We start from the raw sequence: 16,665 nt of genomic DNA, 5'->3' as shown, positions 1-16,665 counted from the left end.
TGCCTTTATAGCCAGGAGAGATTTTCCACTGCCTGTATAGGCAAATTTGACATTCATGTGTGAGAAAGCAGGATTACAAGTCTTGTGGAGCTGTACACACTGTCCATATAATGTTACCCTTACGCAGTACAAAGAACCCAGCTTTCCCAAGTGTCTGGAAGGCAAATCTGCCTTGCTATGGCACTATTTAAGAGTGAGCAGGGGGATTTATCTTGGTAGATTTAGTATTATATTGTAGGATTCCCCCGGGTATTGAATTATCGATACCCAATCGATACTTTTGTATACCAGGATTTGCCATTTATCCATCTACTACTTTGCCATCTACTGCGCAGCCTAGTATCACAGAACATGGCACGCGCTGCTCTCAGCGCACTCCATGTTCTCTTCAGCAGCACAGGGGAGAAGGAGGGAGTCTCTCCCTCCCCCTGTGCTTCTGCTGCCACCAATAAGAGGAGAGAGGGAACGAAGAGGGGAGGGGCTGTGGCCACTGCGCCACCAATGAAGATACCTAAACCATTAATACAATTACAGGAGGCGGGTGCTGGCTGCAGAATCACATAGCCGGCACCCAAACTCTATGACAGGGAGCTGCGATCAGCGGGACCTGAGGGGTTAACTGCAACTGATCGCAGCTCCCTGTCATAGAGGCCGGGGTGTCGGCTATATAATTCTGCCGTCAGCACCCGCCGCCTGTATTTGTATTAAACATTAGTTATCTAATTTGGTGGCTGCCCCCCCCCCCCCCCAGTATTAAAGCCATTGGTTGCGCAGTGCGCCCTGTTCCCCACCCCAGTGTTAAAGTCATTGGTTGTGCAGTGCGCTCCTCCCAGTATTAAATCATTGGTGGCAGTGGCCAAAGGGTCCCCTCTTCATTGGTGGTGCAGTGGCAGCTTCCAATCGGAGCCCCAGCAGTGTAATCGCAGGGCTCCGATCGGTTGTCATGATAAGCTCCCTGCTGCTATCTGTACTATGCACAGGACAGCAGGAAGAGTATGAAGTCCTATTCACCCTAATAGATCTCTAGCCCCTAAGGGGAAATATTTATTAAATAAAAAGTAAAAAAAAAATAAACACCAAAATATTAATATCACCCCTTTCCCAGTTTTACATATAAAATATATAAACAATAAAAAGAATAAACATATTACATATCGCTACGTCCGAAAAGTCCAAACTGTTAAAATATAAAACAATATCTCCTATGCGGTGAACAGAAATAAATGAATAAATCTGCACGATTCTGAATTGTCCCCCCCAAAAATAGGATGGGACTGTTCGAGTATCGCAATACTTTTTTATGGTATCGAAACCGAATCAAAATTTTTGTATCTTGACAACCCTATTCCGTTGTCTATTACAGCTCCACATGGGATTTATCTCAATAGATTTAGTAATGTGCAGAGTCAACATCAGAATGGTGCCTGCAACTCTAGATGCAACTGGAGCATAACACATGATGTAACAGCACAATGGTGCCTCCCACTCTGGATGTGACTGCAGCAAAAGACATGATGTAACAGCAGGGTTTTGATTGCAGCTCTGGATGTAACTTAAGACATGATGTAGTAGCATAGTGGTTGCAGGTTTGGATGTGACTAGCGCTTAAGAATTTATTTTATCAAATAGGGAGTGATGTTGGACACAGAATATGCCATAACTAAGGACATGTGAAAATGTCTAAAACATGTTTTGATGTACCAACACCACTAATGGTATTTTTAAATTGATCAAATAAAGCCTTGATTTCTAGTTAGAGTTTAATTTGATTAAAGAAGCACTCCTACAAAAAAAATTTATTCTCTGATCTGTACTTTCACACTAGCGTCGCTGGATTCTGGCAAGCAGTATGCAAACGGATACAAATTGTAGACTGATCCGAATGTGTCTCTCAGGTTGTCATCTGGAAAAACGGATCCGGTATTTATCTTTTTCACATTTTTAAAGTTCTGCGCATGCGCAGACCGCAAAACCGGATCGATTTTTCCGGAACACTTAGGGCCAGATCCGGCATTAATGCATTTCAATGTAAAATAATGCATTTCGGCAAGTGTTCCAGAATTTTGGACGGAGAAAATTTTGGACGGAGAACACTGCCGTATTTTCTCCAACCAAACACCGCACAGTGACATCCGGATGCATACTGAACGGATTGCTCTCCATTCAGAATGCATTAGGCTAAAACTGATCAGTTTTTTTCCAGTATTGAGCTCCTAGGACAGAACTCAATACCGGAAAAGAAAAACGCTAGTGTGAAAGTACCCTTAGAAAGGTACATGATGTAAGCTGTAGTGAAGCTAATCTTCTTACCGGTGACTGTATTTGTGAGCTATCCTCTCCCTTCCAATCCTCAGCTGTGTCATGTGACTAAGGCCTCATGCACACGACCGTGCCGTTTTTCGCGGTCCGCAAACCGCGGATCCACAAAAAACGGAAGGCGCCCGTGTTGCCTTCCGCAATTTGCGGAACGGAACGGGCGCCGGCAATATAAATGCCTATTTTTGTCCGCAAAGCGCGGACAAGAATAGGACATGTTATATTTTTTTAGCGGGGCTGCGAAACGGAGCCACGGATGCGGACAGCACACAGAGTGCTGTCCGCATCTTTTGCGGCCCCATTGAAATGATAAAACGGCGGCTCAGATGCGGACCCAAACAACGGTCGTGTGCATGAGGCCTAACACTCGGACTCTCCAAATAACACAACATCTCATGTGTGACAGGAAGCCAGTTTTTCTATGTATTCCTATGGAAGCCTCAATGTCGGTCTCATAGCCATGAATAAAAAAGTAACTGACTTCCTGTCTTGTGTCAGTTCAAGGGGAGATTGTTGGTCACATGACAGAGCTGAGGATCATAAGGGAGGTTATAACTCACAAATACAGTCACTGGTTAGAGGATTACCTTCTCTACCGTTTACATCATGGGCCTTTTGTGGGAGTGCTTCTTTAAATACTACATCTGTCCTAATAGTACACATGGGGTAGAAAATACCCCATCATTGTGCTGCTGGTAGGACATAAGGGAGTTTTAGTTCCACCAAAAATACAGGCAATAACTGAATAATTGTGGACCATTGTGTTACATTACTATAGGTGTGTTTTGTACAGATGAATCCGGTAAGGGAGAAACATCAAAGGGATGTCCAACTCCTCGATATTCAGAGTATTATCCAGAGAAAAATCAAAATGCCTCGCTGGATCATCAGGTAGATGAAAATGATGAATATGCATGTTTAAAGAAGACCTGTTACCGCTCCTGACATGCCTGTTTTAGTAACTACTTGCGTTTCCCATGTGATATTCTGGAGCATTTATGGCTGTTGTGCCATTCCTTTATTTTTTCTACTAGAAGTTATGACTGAATTGACAGCAGCTTGCCATTACCTGTATATCTGTTCATCAGAAAGATATTATATTCCCAAAATGCAGGACAATAGGTCCACAAATAAAATGTGGATGCATCATGGACTGCATAGATATTTTGCAGACAGTAAAATAGACACTGTTGTCTGCAGGAAGCTTAAGTCTTTGGTCAGTTATTTCCATCAGTGACTGTGAATCAAAACCCTTTACGTGTCTAAACTCGCAGTAGGTTTCTGAGTAGGAGCCACACCTGGTTTTGGTTCATAATCACTGATGTAAAACACTGATCAAACATTAGATAAATATATGTAGTGGCTCACCTATTGTGATTTCTGGAGTAACGTGCTCTATGAAAAGGCTTACCCCAAAGTATATAAAAATTTTTTTTTAGCTTTTGGAATTGTATTAGGAACCAATATTTAATTAATTACAACAATATGTAGGAAGGCGCAAGGGTCAGTCATTGACAGAAGGTATGTGTCACCGAGATTCCTGGCCTAGGTGAGGTAAGAGCCGGTAATTTTAAGTGTCAGCGATAGTTAGTGCTGACTGACACTGTTTGTTATTTAGTATGGCTGTAGAGCCGATCCGGGCCGGCTCTTACTGGGAGCAGCCAAAGTGCAGGGTGGGTGGCTGCTCCCCATGTTCCAGGCCGAGTTTTGGTTTGGGATATAAAAACCCTCAGCTCCACAGATTATCCTCCACTTGATCTGCATGAGGTGTGCTGTGCTAAGGGGCTGAGAGCAGCATTGCTGACTAAAAACTGCTAATGTTTTATAATTAAAGTCCAAATATTTCCATAATTGTGGTAAAAAGTATCCAACCTAAAATGTTTGCATGATTACAGCAGAAAGTTCATAATTAATCAATCCAGTGATTGGTAAAAACATAAAGAAATGTAAAAAATATTAAATACTAGCAGAAGGACCTCGCACAGGTATATTTAATCTAATTCATTTAATGTTTTTGTGTGTCGTTAAAAGATATCGACAGTATCCCCCATAACAGTGACCTCTACAGCACCCCGACCCACTGTCTGCTGAGCTATGTATCTAATCCTATCCTGTGTAATACTGTTTGCTGAGCTGTGTATCTAATCCTATCCTGTGTGATACTGTCTGCTGAGCTATGTATCTAATCCTATCCTCTGTGATACTGTCTGCTGAGCTATGTATCTAATCATATCATGTGTGATACTGTCTGCTGAGCTGTGTATCTAACCCTATGTTGTGTGACACTGTCTGCTGAGCTGTACATCTAATCTTATGTTGTGTGATACTGTCTGGTGAGCTCTGTATTTACATGACATGTGACTGTGTGCATGGCAGTTGGGGGCTTGTATTGTAGAGAGCTGAGACCCGGTCTAAAATATTCCCGGACACTTGATGTACCTGTGTGCCAAATTTGGTGAAGATTGGTCCAGTTGTTTGGTCGCGCATAAAGAGCAGACAGACTTCCAGACAGACAAACTCATTTTTATATATATATATATATATATATATAAGAGATATATAATTGTTCTATATGTGTTCAATTAGGTTACAGCAGTGAGTGATATAAAAGTTGAAGATATAACAGAAGAAGAGACATCTTCTGGAGTAACCCAGTTTTGTAAGAAAGAGAACATTCTTATAAATGTCAACAGTGGTGAGTAAATGCTGAAAAAGGTCACATGCCTGCCTTGTTCAATCTCCACATTAATCTTTTATTTTATATTCTCTTCTTTGAGTACGATCTTAGACAAAAAAGTCGTTCCTGGATCCATCATCCCCCATTAGTCTTGTGTTCATTCCTCTCACACGCTTTCTCTCCGTTCTACAGTAGGAAAAATAAGGGGTATTCTGAGAAAAATTTCAGGTGTTCTAAAAAAGATATATACTTACCGGCTTCCTCTCCTCTCTGCTGCATCGGTCTTTTGGCTGTAGTAGCGACGTAACCAAATAGTTAATGCGGTAGCCAATCACTGGTCTCGGTGGCCCGTAGCACAGCAGCAGTCATGCCGGGTAATCGCAGACATTTGATTGAGGATGGACAGACAATTCTAAATTTGAGTTGATTGAATCACAGAAACGAACATTTGTGAGGTATAGAGGAAATTTGATGGAGAACTATGTGATGCCATGCTTTAAGCACGCTGAAGGAAATATTATCATCTCTTGGTACTCAAACTGAAAATGTATACAGTATAAAAGTGATCTTCAATGTTTATTCCCATCACAGAAGTTGGAGTTATTAAAGGGAACCTGTCATCAACTTTATGCTGACCTCACCAATGCTGATTTTAGCGGTGTGTCACTCATGAGCTAAAAGTAAGTGCTTGCTGAGAACCAGCATCATAATCATTACAGAACAGGCCTTGAAAAAAGTTAAATCTACTTGAGAAGAGTCATGGTTATTCCTAATCTCCTGCTCTCCCCACCCATCTACTGATCATTGGCAGTTCTCTCCTAGAGAGAAAGAGAGAAAACTCGGTAGAGAACTGCCAATCATCAGCAGGTGGGCAGGGAGAGCAGGAATTCATGAGTAACCATGACTTTTCTCAGGTGGACGTGACTCTTTTCCAGGCCCCAGTCTGCAATAATTGTGATGTTGGTTCTTGGCAACCACTTACTTTTAACTTATAAATGACAGACTGCTGAAATCAACTCACCTGTTTCTACTTTATTCTGCCGTTAGTATGGGCAGCATAAGGTTGATTACAGGTTCCCTTTAAATGGATTCTGTCACCTCGTTTTAGCTTATAGAGATTGTGGACATGCACGGCTAGATCGCCGCTAGCACGTCTGCAATATACCTGTCCCATAAAGCGGTGTCCTTTTATTGTGCTTAAAAAGTTATTTAGCGCTATGTAAATGAGCCTGGTAAGGTGCCCAAGGGGCTGTATTAACCACCTTCGTGCCCAGCCACGCCCCCCTGTGAAGGAGCCCAGCACCGCCTGCGTCCTCCAAATCTCCTCCTTTCTTCACAGTTAGAGTGCCGTAATCTCGCAATGCGCGAGTTCGCGCATGCGCAGTGCTGGTATAGTGTTCCTTCCCTGTGCTGGCATCAGCCTTAGGGAAGGAACTGCGCATGCGCGAGCTGGCGGCAATCTAACTGTGATGAAAGGAGTTTGGAGGATGCAGGCGGTGCTGGGGTCCTTCACAGGGGGGGCGTGGCTGGGCACCAAGAAGGTTAGTACAACCCCTTGGGCACCTTACCAGGCTCATTTACATATCTCTAACATCATTTTTTAACCACCTCCCGTCCGCTCATAGAATATAAACGTCCGGGAGGTGGTTCTCTATCTCTGAATGGACATTTTAAAATGTCCATTCAGAGATCGCAGCTGCATGCTAATCGTGCAGCTGCTGATCGGGTTGCCCACTGTCAGTGACAGCAGGGCAACCCTTAGAGAAGGCAAGGACAGTGCCCAGGTGTCCCTGCCTTCTAGATCGCTGTATACACAGCGCTCAGCACTTCCTGTTCCGGCCCGGCGATCATGTGAAAAAAATCCCCATGCAAGGAATAAAAAAAAAATTAAAAATAGAAAAAATAAAACACACATATTAGGTATCACCGCATCCGTGACGGTCTGCTCTATAAATATGAAAATTATTCAACCCCCAATGCTGTAAAGGGTTTTAGGGAATTTAGTGTACATTTGTAATTGTGTTCAGAATGAAATCTTACAAATACTTGTTAAAGAACCAAATGCAACTAAAATGTTATCAATAGTTTTTTAGTAATACAGTATTAAAAGTTTTTTTGGGTGATTTCTTCATTGACACAATTATTCAACCCCTTAAATACTACCACTCTTAAGAACAGAGGTTCATTCAAGTGTTTTCGATCAGGTATTGAAAACACCTGTGGATGTCAAGGAGCAGCAATCAAGCATAATAAGCACCAATTAGGCAGATTTAAAAGGACTGTGATACTCATTCTAGACATTTACTGGTGTGTTTACAAACATGGTGAAGTCAAGAGAATGGTCCAGGAAGACAAGAGAAGAGGTGAGTTCTCTTCACAGGAAGGGCAATGGCTATAAGAAGATTGCAAAGATGTTAAACATACCAAGAGACACAATAGGAAGCATCATTCGCAAATTCAAGGCAAAGGGCACTGTTGAAAAGCTACCTGGTCGTGGCAGAAAGAAGATGCTGACTTCGACTGCTGTGCGCTACCTGAAGCGCAAAGTGGAGAAAAGTCCCCGTGTGACTGCTGAGGAACTGAAAAAAGATTTGTCAGATGTGGGTACTGAAGTTTCAGCTCAGACAATAAGGCGCACACTGCGTAATGAAGGCCTCCATGCCAGAACTCCCAGGCGCACCCCCTTGCTGTCTCCAAAGAATAAGAAGAGTCGACTGCAGAAGTCATGTGGACAAACCACAAAAGTTTTGGGATAGTGTTCTGTGGACTGATGAAACAAAATTAGAACAGTTTGGGCCCATGGATCAACGCTATGTTTGGAGGAGGAAGAACAAGGCCTATGAAGAAAAGAACACCTTGCCTATTGTGAAGCATGGCGGGGGGGGGGGGGGGGTCAATCATGCTTTGGGGCTGTTTTGCTTCTACAGGTACAGGGAAGCTTCAGCGTGTGCAAGGTACCATGAATTCTCTTCAGTACCAGGAGATATTGGATGAAAATGTGATGCAGTCCGTCACAAACCTGAGGCTTGGGAGACCTTGGACCATTCAACAGGACAATGATCCCCAGCATACCTCCAAGTCCACTAGAGCATGGTTGCAGATTAAAGGCTGGAACATTTTGAAGTGGCCATCGCAGTCACCAGACTTAAATCCGATTGAGAACCTCTGGTGGGACTTAAAGAAAGCAGTTGCAGCGCGCAAGCCTAAGAATGTGACTGAACTGGAGGCTTTTGCCCATGAAGAAAATACCCGTAGATCGCTGCAAGACTCTTGTGTCAAGCTATGCTTTACGTTTAAAAGCTGTTATAACTGGAAAAGGATGTTGTACTAAGTACTAAGATTGAATGTCACTTGGGGGTTGAATAAAACTGATAATGATGTGAGCACAGAAAAGACATTTGTGGTTATTTCATTATAAATTTGTCTGACTTACAAGTGCCTCTTTGATTTAATTGTAAACAAGATGACTCAAAATGATCAAAATCAATGTCAAACTGGCCAAAACACTCAATTTCAGTGGGGGTTGAATAATTTTGAACACAACTGTATCACATGATCGACCCAGTCCGATAAACACCATCATTTTTTTTCAAAAACTGTGTAAAAAAAAAAAAAGGAATTTTTGTCACCTTACATCACAAAAAGTGCAACACCAAGTGATCAAAAAGGCATATGTGCCACAAAATTGTACCAATGAAACCGTCACCTCATACCAGAAAAAATGAGCCCCTACATAGGAAAATCACTCAAATAATAAAAAAAACTATAGCTCTCAGAACATGGACACATTAAAACATAATGTTTTTTGTTTAAAAAATGCTATTATTGTGTAAAACTTAAATAAATAAGAAAAAGTATACATATTAGGTATTGCAACGTCCGAAACGACCTACTCTATAAAAATGTCACTTGACCAAACCCCTCAGATGCCCGCTGTAAAAATAAATAAACATAAACTGTGCTAAAACAACCAATTTTTTGGTCACCTTGCCCCATAAAGTGTTATAATGAATGATCAAAAAATCATATGTACCCAAAAATGGTGCCAATTTCCAAAATGGGGTCACTTCTTGGGAGTTTCTACTGTAAGGGTGCATCAGGGGGGCTTCAAATGGGACATGGCATCTAAAAACCATGCGGCGCTCCTTTTCTTTTGCGCCCTGCCGTGTGCCTATACAGCAGTTTATGACCGCATGTGGGTTGTTTCTGTAAACCGCAGAATCTGGGTAATACATGTTGCGTTTTGTTTGACTGTTAACCATCGATGTGTTGAAGAAAAAATTGGATTAAAATGGAAAATCTGCCCAAAAAGTGAAATTTAACATTTTGATCTCCGTTTTCCTTTAATTCTTGTGGAACGCCAAAAGGGTTAACAAAGTTTGTAAAAACGGTTTTAAGTAACTTGAGGGGTGTAGTTTCTACAATAGGGTCATTTATGGGGGTATCCACTATGTAGGCCCCACAAAGTGACTTCAGACCTGAACTGGTCCTTTAAAAGTGGGTTTTGGCAATTTTCTTAAACATTTTAAGACTTGCTTCTAAACTTCTAAGCCTTCTAACGTCCTAAAAAAAAAAAAATGACATTTCCAAAATGATGCCAACATAAAGTAGACATATGGGGAATGTTAAGTAATAAATATTTTATGAGGTATCACTTTCTGTTTTAAAAGCAGAGAAATGGAAAAAGAAATTGGTAAATTTGGGATTTTTTATAAATAAAGGTGAAATATATTGACTCAAATTGATGACTATCAGAAAGTACAATGTGTCACGAGAAAACAATCTCAGAATGGCTTGGATAAGTAAAAGCTTTCCAAAGTTATCACCACATAAAGTGACACATGTCAGATTGGCAAAAAATGGCCTGGGCAGGAAGGTGAAAACAGGCCCGGGGTTGAAGGGGTTAAACAAACAATGATGGCAACATAAAGTAGACATATGGGGAATGTTAAGTAATAAATATTTCATGAGGTATCCCTTTCTGTTTCAAAAGCAGAGAAATTGAAATTTAGAAAATTGCTAATTTTTCTACATTTTTGGTAATTTTTTGATTATGTCATGAAGTACAATGTGTCACTCAGAATGGCTTGGATAAGTAAAAGTGTTCCAAAGTTATTACCACATAAAGTGAGAGATGTCAGATTTGCAAAAGTAGGCCTGGTCAGGTAGGGGGCAAATGGTCCAGATGTGAAGTGGTTAAGCACAATAAAAGGACACAGCCCTATAGGACAGGTATATTGCGGACAAGCTAGCGGCGATCTAGCCGTGCATGTCCGCAGCTCTATATGGTAAAACGAGGTGACAGAATCCCTTTAAGGCTAATAAATAGCACAAATATAATCTGAAATAAGATTTAAAAAAAATCTAAAACCCCATACACATATTCTTTCTGACTGTACAGTAGACACCTGACATATTACAAAAATGCCTCCCAGACGTTTACACTCATTGGTACCTTGAAGCCATTTTATATCAAAGTATAATGTTTTGGTTAAATGTATACAAATGAAAAATGTCTTTATACAAGCAGAGCCTTAGATGCACAATATCTCGAGGTATGCAGAGTTCATGGGTGCATACTAATTATCAGCTGTGTGATTTTTAGCATGTGTGTCAAACTTTAACGGACAACAAGAAGTTAAATGCGCCCATAAGAGAAGCTCCTATATCTGGAAAGAGCTTTTTCTTTTATTTTCATGCAATAATTAAGGCCCCTTTCACACGGGTGAGAATTCCATGTGGGTGCAAAGCATGAGGTGAACGCATTGCACCCGCACTGAACCCGGACCCATTCACTTCAATGGGGCTGTGCACATGACCGGTGATTTTTGCCCATCACTTGTGCATTGCGTGAAAATCGCAGCATGTTCAATATAGATTTTCACATGGTTGCTAGGAAATGATAGGCATGAGCAACCCCATTAAAGTCAATTTACTGTATTATTTTCCCTTATAACATGGTTATAAGGGAAAATAATAGCATTCTTAATACAGAAATCTTACTAAATTTGTGGCTTGAGGGGTGAAAAAAACAATATTAAAAAAATTATCTCACCTCATCCGCTTGTTCACGCAGCCGGCATCATCTTCTTTCTTCTTCTTTCAGGACCTATCAAAGGTCTTGGCAGGTCCTGAAAGAAGTAGAAAGAAGAAGATGCCGGTTGCGCGAACAAGTGGATGAGGGGAGTAAATTTCATTAAATTTTTTTAACCCCTAAAGCCACATTTTAGTAAGCATTCTGTATTAAAAATGCTATTATTAATTAAATCTACAGAACACCTAACCCAAACCCGAACTTCAGTGAAGAAATCCGGGTTCGGGTCTGGGTACCACAATCAGTTTTTTCTCACGTGCGTGCAAAACGCATTGCACTCGCGCCGAAAAATCTGAGCAACGCAACGCAATTGCAGTCAAAACTGACTGAAATTGTGTACGCACTCGCACAATTTTCCCTGATCGCAGACGCAACGCATCCGGACACGCTTGTCTGCAAGGGGCCTAAGACTATTACAGTTGGTCAAAATATGTAAGCCATTTACATGCAGAAAATGTATTTTAACAGACTTTTTGAATAAAGGATTATTCTTTTTGGAATCACGCTGGATCCTTCTTTGCCCCATTTCAGATTGTAGTTTTAACATGCTTTGGATCCGCGCACTGGATTTAGCTATTGTTAAGCGTTAGTGTGGCTTCTTTTTTTTTTTTTTTTTGCACAGTTTTTGGGAAAAAGAATACTGTGGCCTCGCTGGATTACTCTACATTTATTATTAAAATTATTCTTCCATGTTCTTGCCCATGCTGCCAGCTTATATAGTTCTTTCTGCAATGTTCGACAATCAGGCTGGGTTTTAAGTATCCTACACAATTTTGTGTCATTAGCAAAAACTGACCCTTTACTTTGTCCTGTCCACAAGATCATTGATGAAGATCATTTAAGAATAATCCGTAATGCTCCGTTTTCCTTCACTCCATCGTGGTCACCTGACATTTGCTGCTGTGTTGGTTCCCTGTCCCCATGACATCACGTCTATATCTGAAATGTGGCATAGCTTGTAAGTAGGGCTGGGCGATTATGACAAAAGAAAAAAGCAATGAATTGAGGTTGTAACCTCGATTTAGATTATTGAACGATTATTTGAGGGGTGTGGCTTAGCACGGGGGTGTTATGCGACACCAATGGCTTGATCATATTCTGAGTTCTGCATAAAATTTTTTTAAAAATAAGGTGATTTTCCCCCCCTCTATTGGGAATTTTTCTTTGCATCGCCATAACTTTTTTTATTTTCGTTCAACAAAGCTGCATGAGGGCTCGTTTGTTTTGGGACAGAGTGAAGTTTTTATTGGTACCATTTTTGGGTTACATACGACTTTTTGATCACTGTTATTCAGCTTTTTGGGGAGAGAAGGTGACAAAAAAAGTTGAATATCGTGTTTTTATTATTTTTTTCCGTTACAGCATTCACCACACAGGAACATTTTTTCAAATATTTTAATATTTCAGAAATTTTCGGATGGTGCGACACCTGATATGTTTAATATTTTTTTTTGTTTAGATTTTTATATGTAAAATTGTGAAAGGGGGTGATTTAAACTTTTTTTTTTTTAAAGGGCATTTAAAATATGCAAATTACCTTGCCACCAGCAAGTAGGGCGGCTACTTGCTGGTAGCAGCCGCATCCTCCGATCCTAAATACGCCCCCTCCGCATGTTGATTGACAGGGCCAGGGAACGGGATCGTTCTCTGCTGGCCCTGTTTGAATAAAAAAAAACGCACCTGCGCCATACCTGTCTTCAATCGGCGCAGGCGCACTGAGAGGCGGCCGCTCGCTCGGCCGCTCCATCCTCAATGCGCCTGCGCCGGGTGTAGATGTGATGTCATCGGCTACTACTTACTAAATTTCCTGTAGCAGGCAGAGCAGGGCGGGCGGCCGGCCGTAACTCACTGATGTCACGTGCCTGCGCCGCCTACTTTATGAATGAAGTAGGCGGCGCGGGCACATGACGTCAGTGAGTTATGGCCGGCCGCCCGCCCTGCTCTGCCTGCTACAGGACATTTAGTAAGTAGTACCGATGGGGCCGGGGATCGGAACTTCAATGAAAGCTATTATAAAATGTTTAGGCAATAAAGCAGTGAGTGATCTGTGTGGCCGGAGTACAGTGACCACACCGGCCCCGCCACCTGCCCCTCCCACAGGTATATTAGGGCATATGTGGATGGCACTAATATGGGGTTGGGGATATGTGGATGGCACTGTCGGTGGCAGATCATGCTGTCGAAACACAATCTGCTGACAGCAAACAACTATTCAATATGGGGAAGAGCGATGGCATAACGATCGCTCCTCCCCATACTGTGGAGGAGGTCGCTGCATGTAATAGTGTTGTAATGTTGCTGTATTTGTGTGTGACTCATTACCAGGTAGCTTCATATGCTCTTTCCCTTTTTAGGGATTCTCCGAGAATTAAGAAAATGAAAATACTTAAATATTACAGGTTTTGTGTGTAGTAGTAGGACGGTGGCCATTATGTATCCCCTGATGATTGCTCCATAGACAAAATGAGCCATTATAACTAATGAGAGATATTTAGGAATATATTTATAATAAAGTAATATTTAAGTATTTTCAGTCATTTTATTTTCTTAATTCCTGGAGAATCCCTTTAAGAAAGGAACCTGTGTGTCTATGATCAGTTGCACCTGTGGTAATTATTTTGGATGTAAAAACTGTTTATCACTGAAAATGGTTCACTACAATGGTAAATGCAATTGACAATAATGGCTGCATATTGTATGGAAAAACAAACCTTGTTTTTGCAACAGATCAAATAAAATCTCATTCTATTTTCCAATAGATGACTACTCTAAAGACATTTTGGGAAATGTCCTTTTATCTCCAGATTACAAAGTAAGATATAACGATATCACAGAAGATAATCATGGTAAACATTACGCAACCCTTCTTACCACAAATATATCTTTGGATCTTCACAGCAGAAATCTATCAACTGATCCCATTAATCACAAGGAACCTTCTTCTGGTCAATCACAGATTGTTAAACAAAGTACAGGAGATAAAGGAAGTAAAATATTTCCATGTTCTGAATGTGGGAAACAGTTTAAAAAGAAATCTATTCTCTCTATGCATGAAAAAATTCACAAAGATGAAAGACCATTTTCATGTCCAGAATGTGGGAAAAATTTTAAAAGGAAATCAAGTGTTATTGAACATCAGAAAACTCACAAGGAGGAAAGACCATTTCCATGTACAGAATGTGGGAAAGTTTTTAAAAAGAAATCTATTCTTTCTATGCACACGAGAATTCACAGAGATGAGAGGCCATTTTCATGTTCAGAATGTGATAGAAGCTTTCAACACAGATCAGATCTTATTATACATCAAAGATCTCACACAGGGGAGAAGCCATATTCATGTTCTGAATGTGGAAAATGTTTCCGCCAGAGAGCGTACCTTGTTACACATCAGTGGACCCACAGAACTGAGAAGCCACATTCATGTTCCGAATGTGGAAAATGTTTTATGCAGAAATCTATTCTTCTTCTCCATCAGAGAATTCACACAGGAGAGAAGCCATATTCATGTTCAGAATGTGGGAAAGGTTTTATGCAGAAATCAGCCCTTGTTATGCATCAGAGAATTCACACAGGGGAAAAGCCATTTTCTTGTTTAGAATGTGAAAAATGTTTCCGCTATAAATCAGATCTACTTGTACATGAAAGAAGGCACAGAAAGGAGGAGCCATTTTCATGTCCAGAATGTAACAAGGGATTTCAACAGAAATCAGACCTAATTGTACATCAAAGAACTCACACAGGTGAGAAACCATATTCATGCTCTGAATGTGGTAAATGCTTTGCCCAGAGATTTTCCCTGTTAGCACATCAGAGAACGCACACTGGAGAGAAACCATTTTTATGTTCTGAATGTGGGAAATGTTTTATGAAGAAATCTGTCCTTGTTATACATCAGAAAATTCACACAGGGGAAAAGCCATTTTCATGTTTAGAATGTGGGAAATTTTTTCTTCACAAATCATACCTTATTATACATAAAAAAAGGCATAGGAGGGAGCAGCCATTTTCATGTCCAGAATGTGATAGAGCTTTTTTACAGAAATCAGCTCTTGTTCTACATCAAAGAACTCACACAGGGGAGAAGCCATATTCATGCTCTGAATGTGGGAAATGTTTTACCCAAAAATCAACCCTTGTTAGACATAACCTAATCCATACAGGGGAGAAGCCATTTTCTTGTTCAGAATGTGGGAAATATTTTAGTCATAGATCAGCAGTTGCTCAGCATAAGAAGCGAAGCCATTTTCAGACTGTAACAAATGTTTTACCTCAGACCTAGTGCTGTATGGAAATTAGGGCTGCAACGATTAATCGATGTAATCGATTATATTCGATAACTGGATTCGTTGTCGACGAATCCAGTTATCGAATAATCGCCGATTCGTTGCTATGCGGGCGGGCGCTGCATCTTTATTTTACCTTTTTACAATGACGCTCCCGCTCCTGTAACAGCCAGGCAGAGCGGACGGCGGCGTAACGTCACTCAATCACGTGACGCGCCTGCTCCGCCTCCTTCATTCATGAAGTGGGCGGAGCAGGCGCGTCACGTGATTGAGTGACGTTACGCCGCCGTCCGCTCTGCCTGGCTGTTACAGGAGCGGGAGCGTCATTGTAAAAAGGTAAAATAAAGATGCAAGCGCCGGGGCTGTTAGGGGGAAGGGGGGTCTGTGTATAGCACTGCTATGGGGAGGGGGGAGGATCTGTCTATAGCACTGCTATGGGGAGGAGGGGGGGTCTGTGTATGGCACTGCTATGGGGAGGGGGGTCTGTGCACTGTTATGAGGAAAGGGATCTGTGCACTGTTATGCCCATAACAGTGCACATATCCCCCTCTCCATAACTACGCCGTCCACAGATCCCCCATAATAGTGTCGTCCACAGATCCCCCATAATAGTGTCGTCCACAGATCCCCCATAAACGCCGTCCACAGATCCCCCATAAACGCCGTCCACAGATCCCCCATAAATGCCGTCCACAGATCCCCCATAAACGCCGTCCACAGATCCCCCATAAGTGTCGTCCACAGATCCCCCATAAGTGTCGTCCACAGATCCCCCATAAGTGTCGTCCACAGATCCCCCATAAGTGTCGTCCACAGATCCCCCCATAAGTGTCGTCCACAGATCCCCCATAAGTGTCGTCCACAGATCCCCCATAAGTGTCGTCCACAGATCCCCCATAAGTGTCGTCCACAGATCCCCCATAAGTGTCGTCCACAGATCCCCCATAAGTGTCGTCCACAGATCCCCCATAAGTGTCGTCCACAGATCCCCCCATAAGTGTCGTCCACAGATCCCCCCATAAGTGTCGTCCACAGATCCCCCCATAAGTGTCGTCCACAGATCCCCCCCATAAGTGTCGTCCACAGATCCCCCCCATAAGTGTCGTCCACAGATCCCCCCATAAGTGTCGTCCACAGATCCCCCATAAGTGTCGTCCACAGATCCCCCCATAAGTGTCGTCCACAGATCCCCCCATAAGTGTCGTCCACAGATCCCCCATAAGTGTCGTCCACAGATCCCCCATAAGTGTCGTCCACAGATCCCCCATAAGTGTCGTCCACAGATCCCCCATAAG

General features: G+C 41.9%; 1 protein-coding gene across 1 annotated transcript in view; it reads left to right on the top strand.

Moving 5' to 3' along the window:
- The window catches only part of LOC122942101 (zinc finger protein 252-like), an 81,359-nt gene extending 65,876 nt beyond the window's left edge, over positions 1-15,483 (top strand). Inside the window, exons 15-17 of the mRNA XM_044299597.1 lie at positions 3,095-3,207; positions 4,903-5,011; positions 13,847-15,483. Coding sequence (XP_044155532.1) covers positions 3,095-3,207; positions 4,903-5,011; positions 13,847-15,366 — 1,742 coding nt within the window. The 3' untranslated portion in view covers positions 15,367-15,483. The remainder of the gene's footprint in view (positions 1-3,094; positions 3,208-4,902; positions 5,012-13,846) is intronic.
- Positions 15,484-16,665: the final 1,182 nt, after the last annotated feature.

Source organism: Bufo gargarizans, chromosome 6 (assembly GCF_014858855.1).
Source record: "Bufo gargarizans isolate SCDJY-AF-19 chromosome 6, ASM1485885v1, whole genome shotgun sequence".
NCBI classification, from domain to species: Eukaryota; Metazoa; Chordata; class Amphibia; order Anura; family Bufonidae; genus Bufo; species Bufo gargarizans.
The sequence above is the reverse complement of the archived record's forward strand: the minus strand, read 5'-3'. Positions and strand labels throughout refer to the sequence as shown.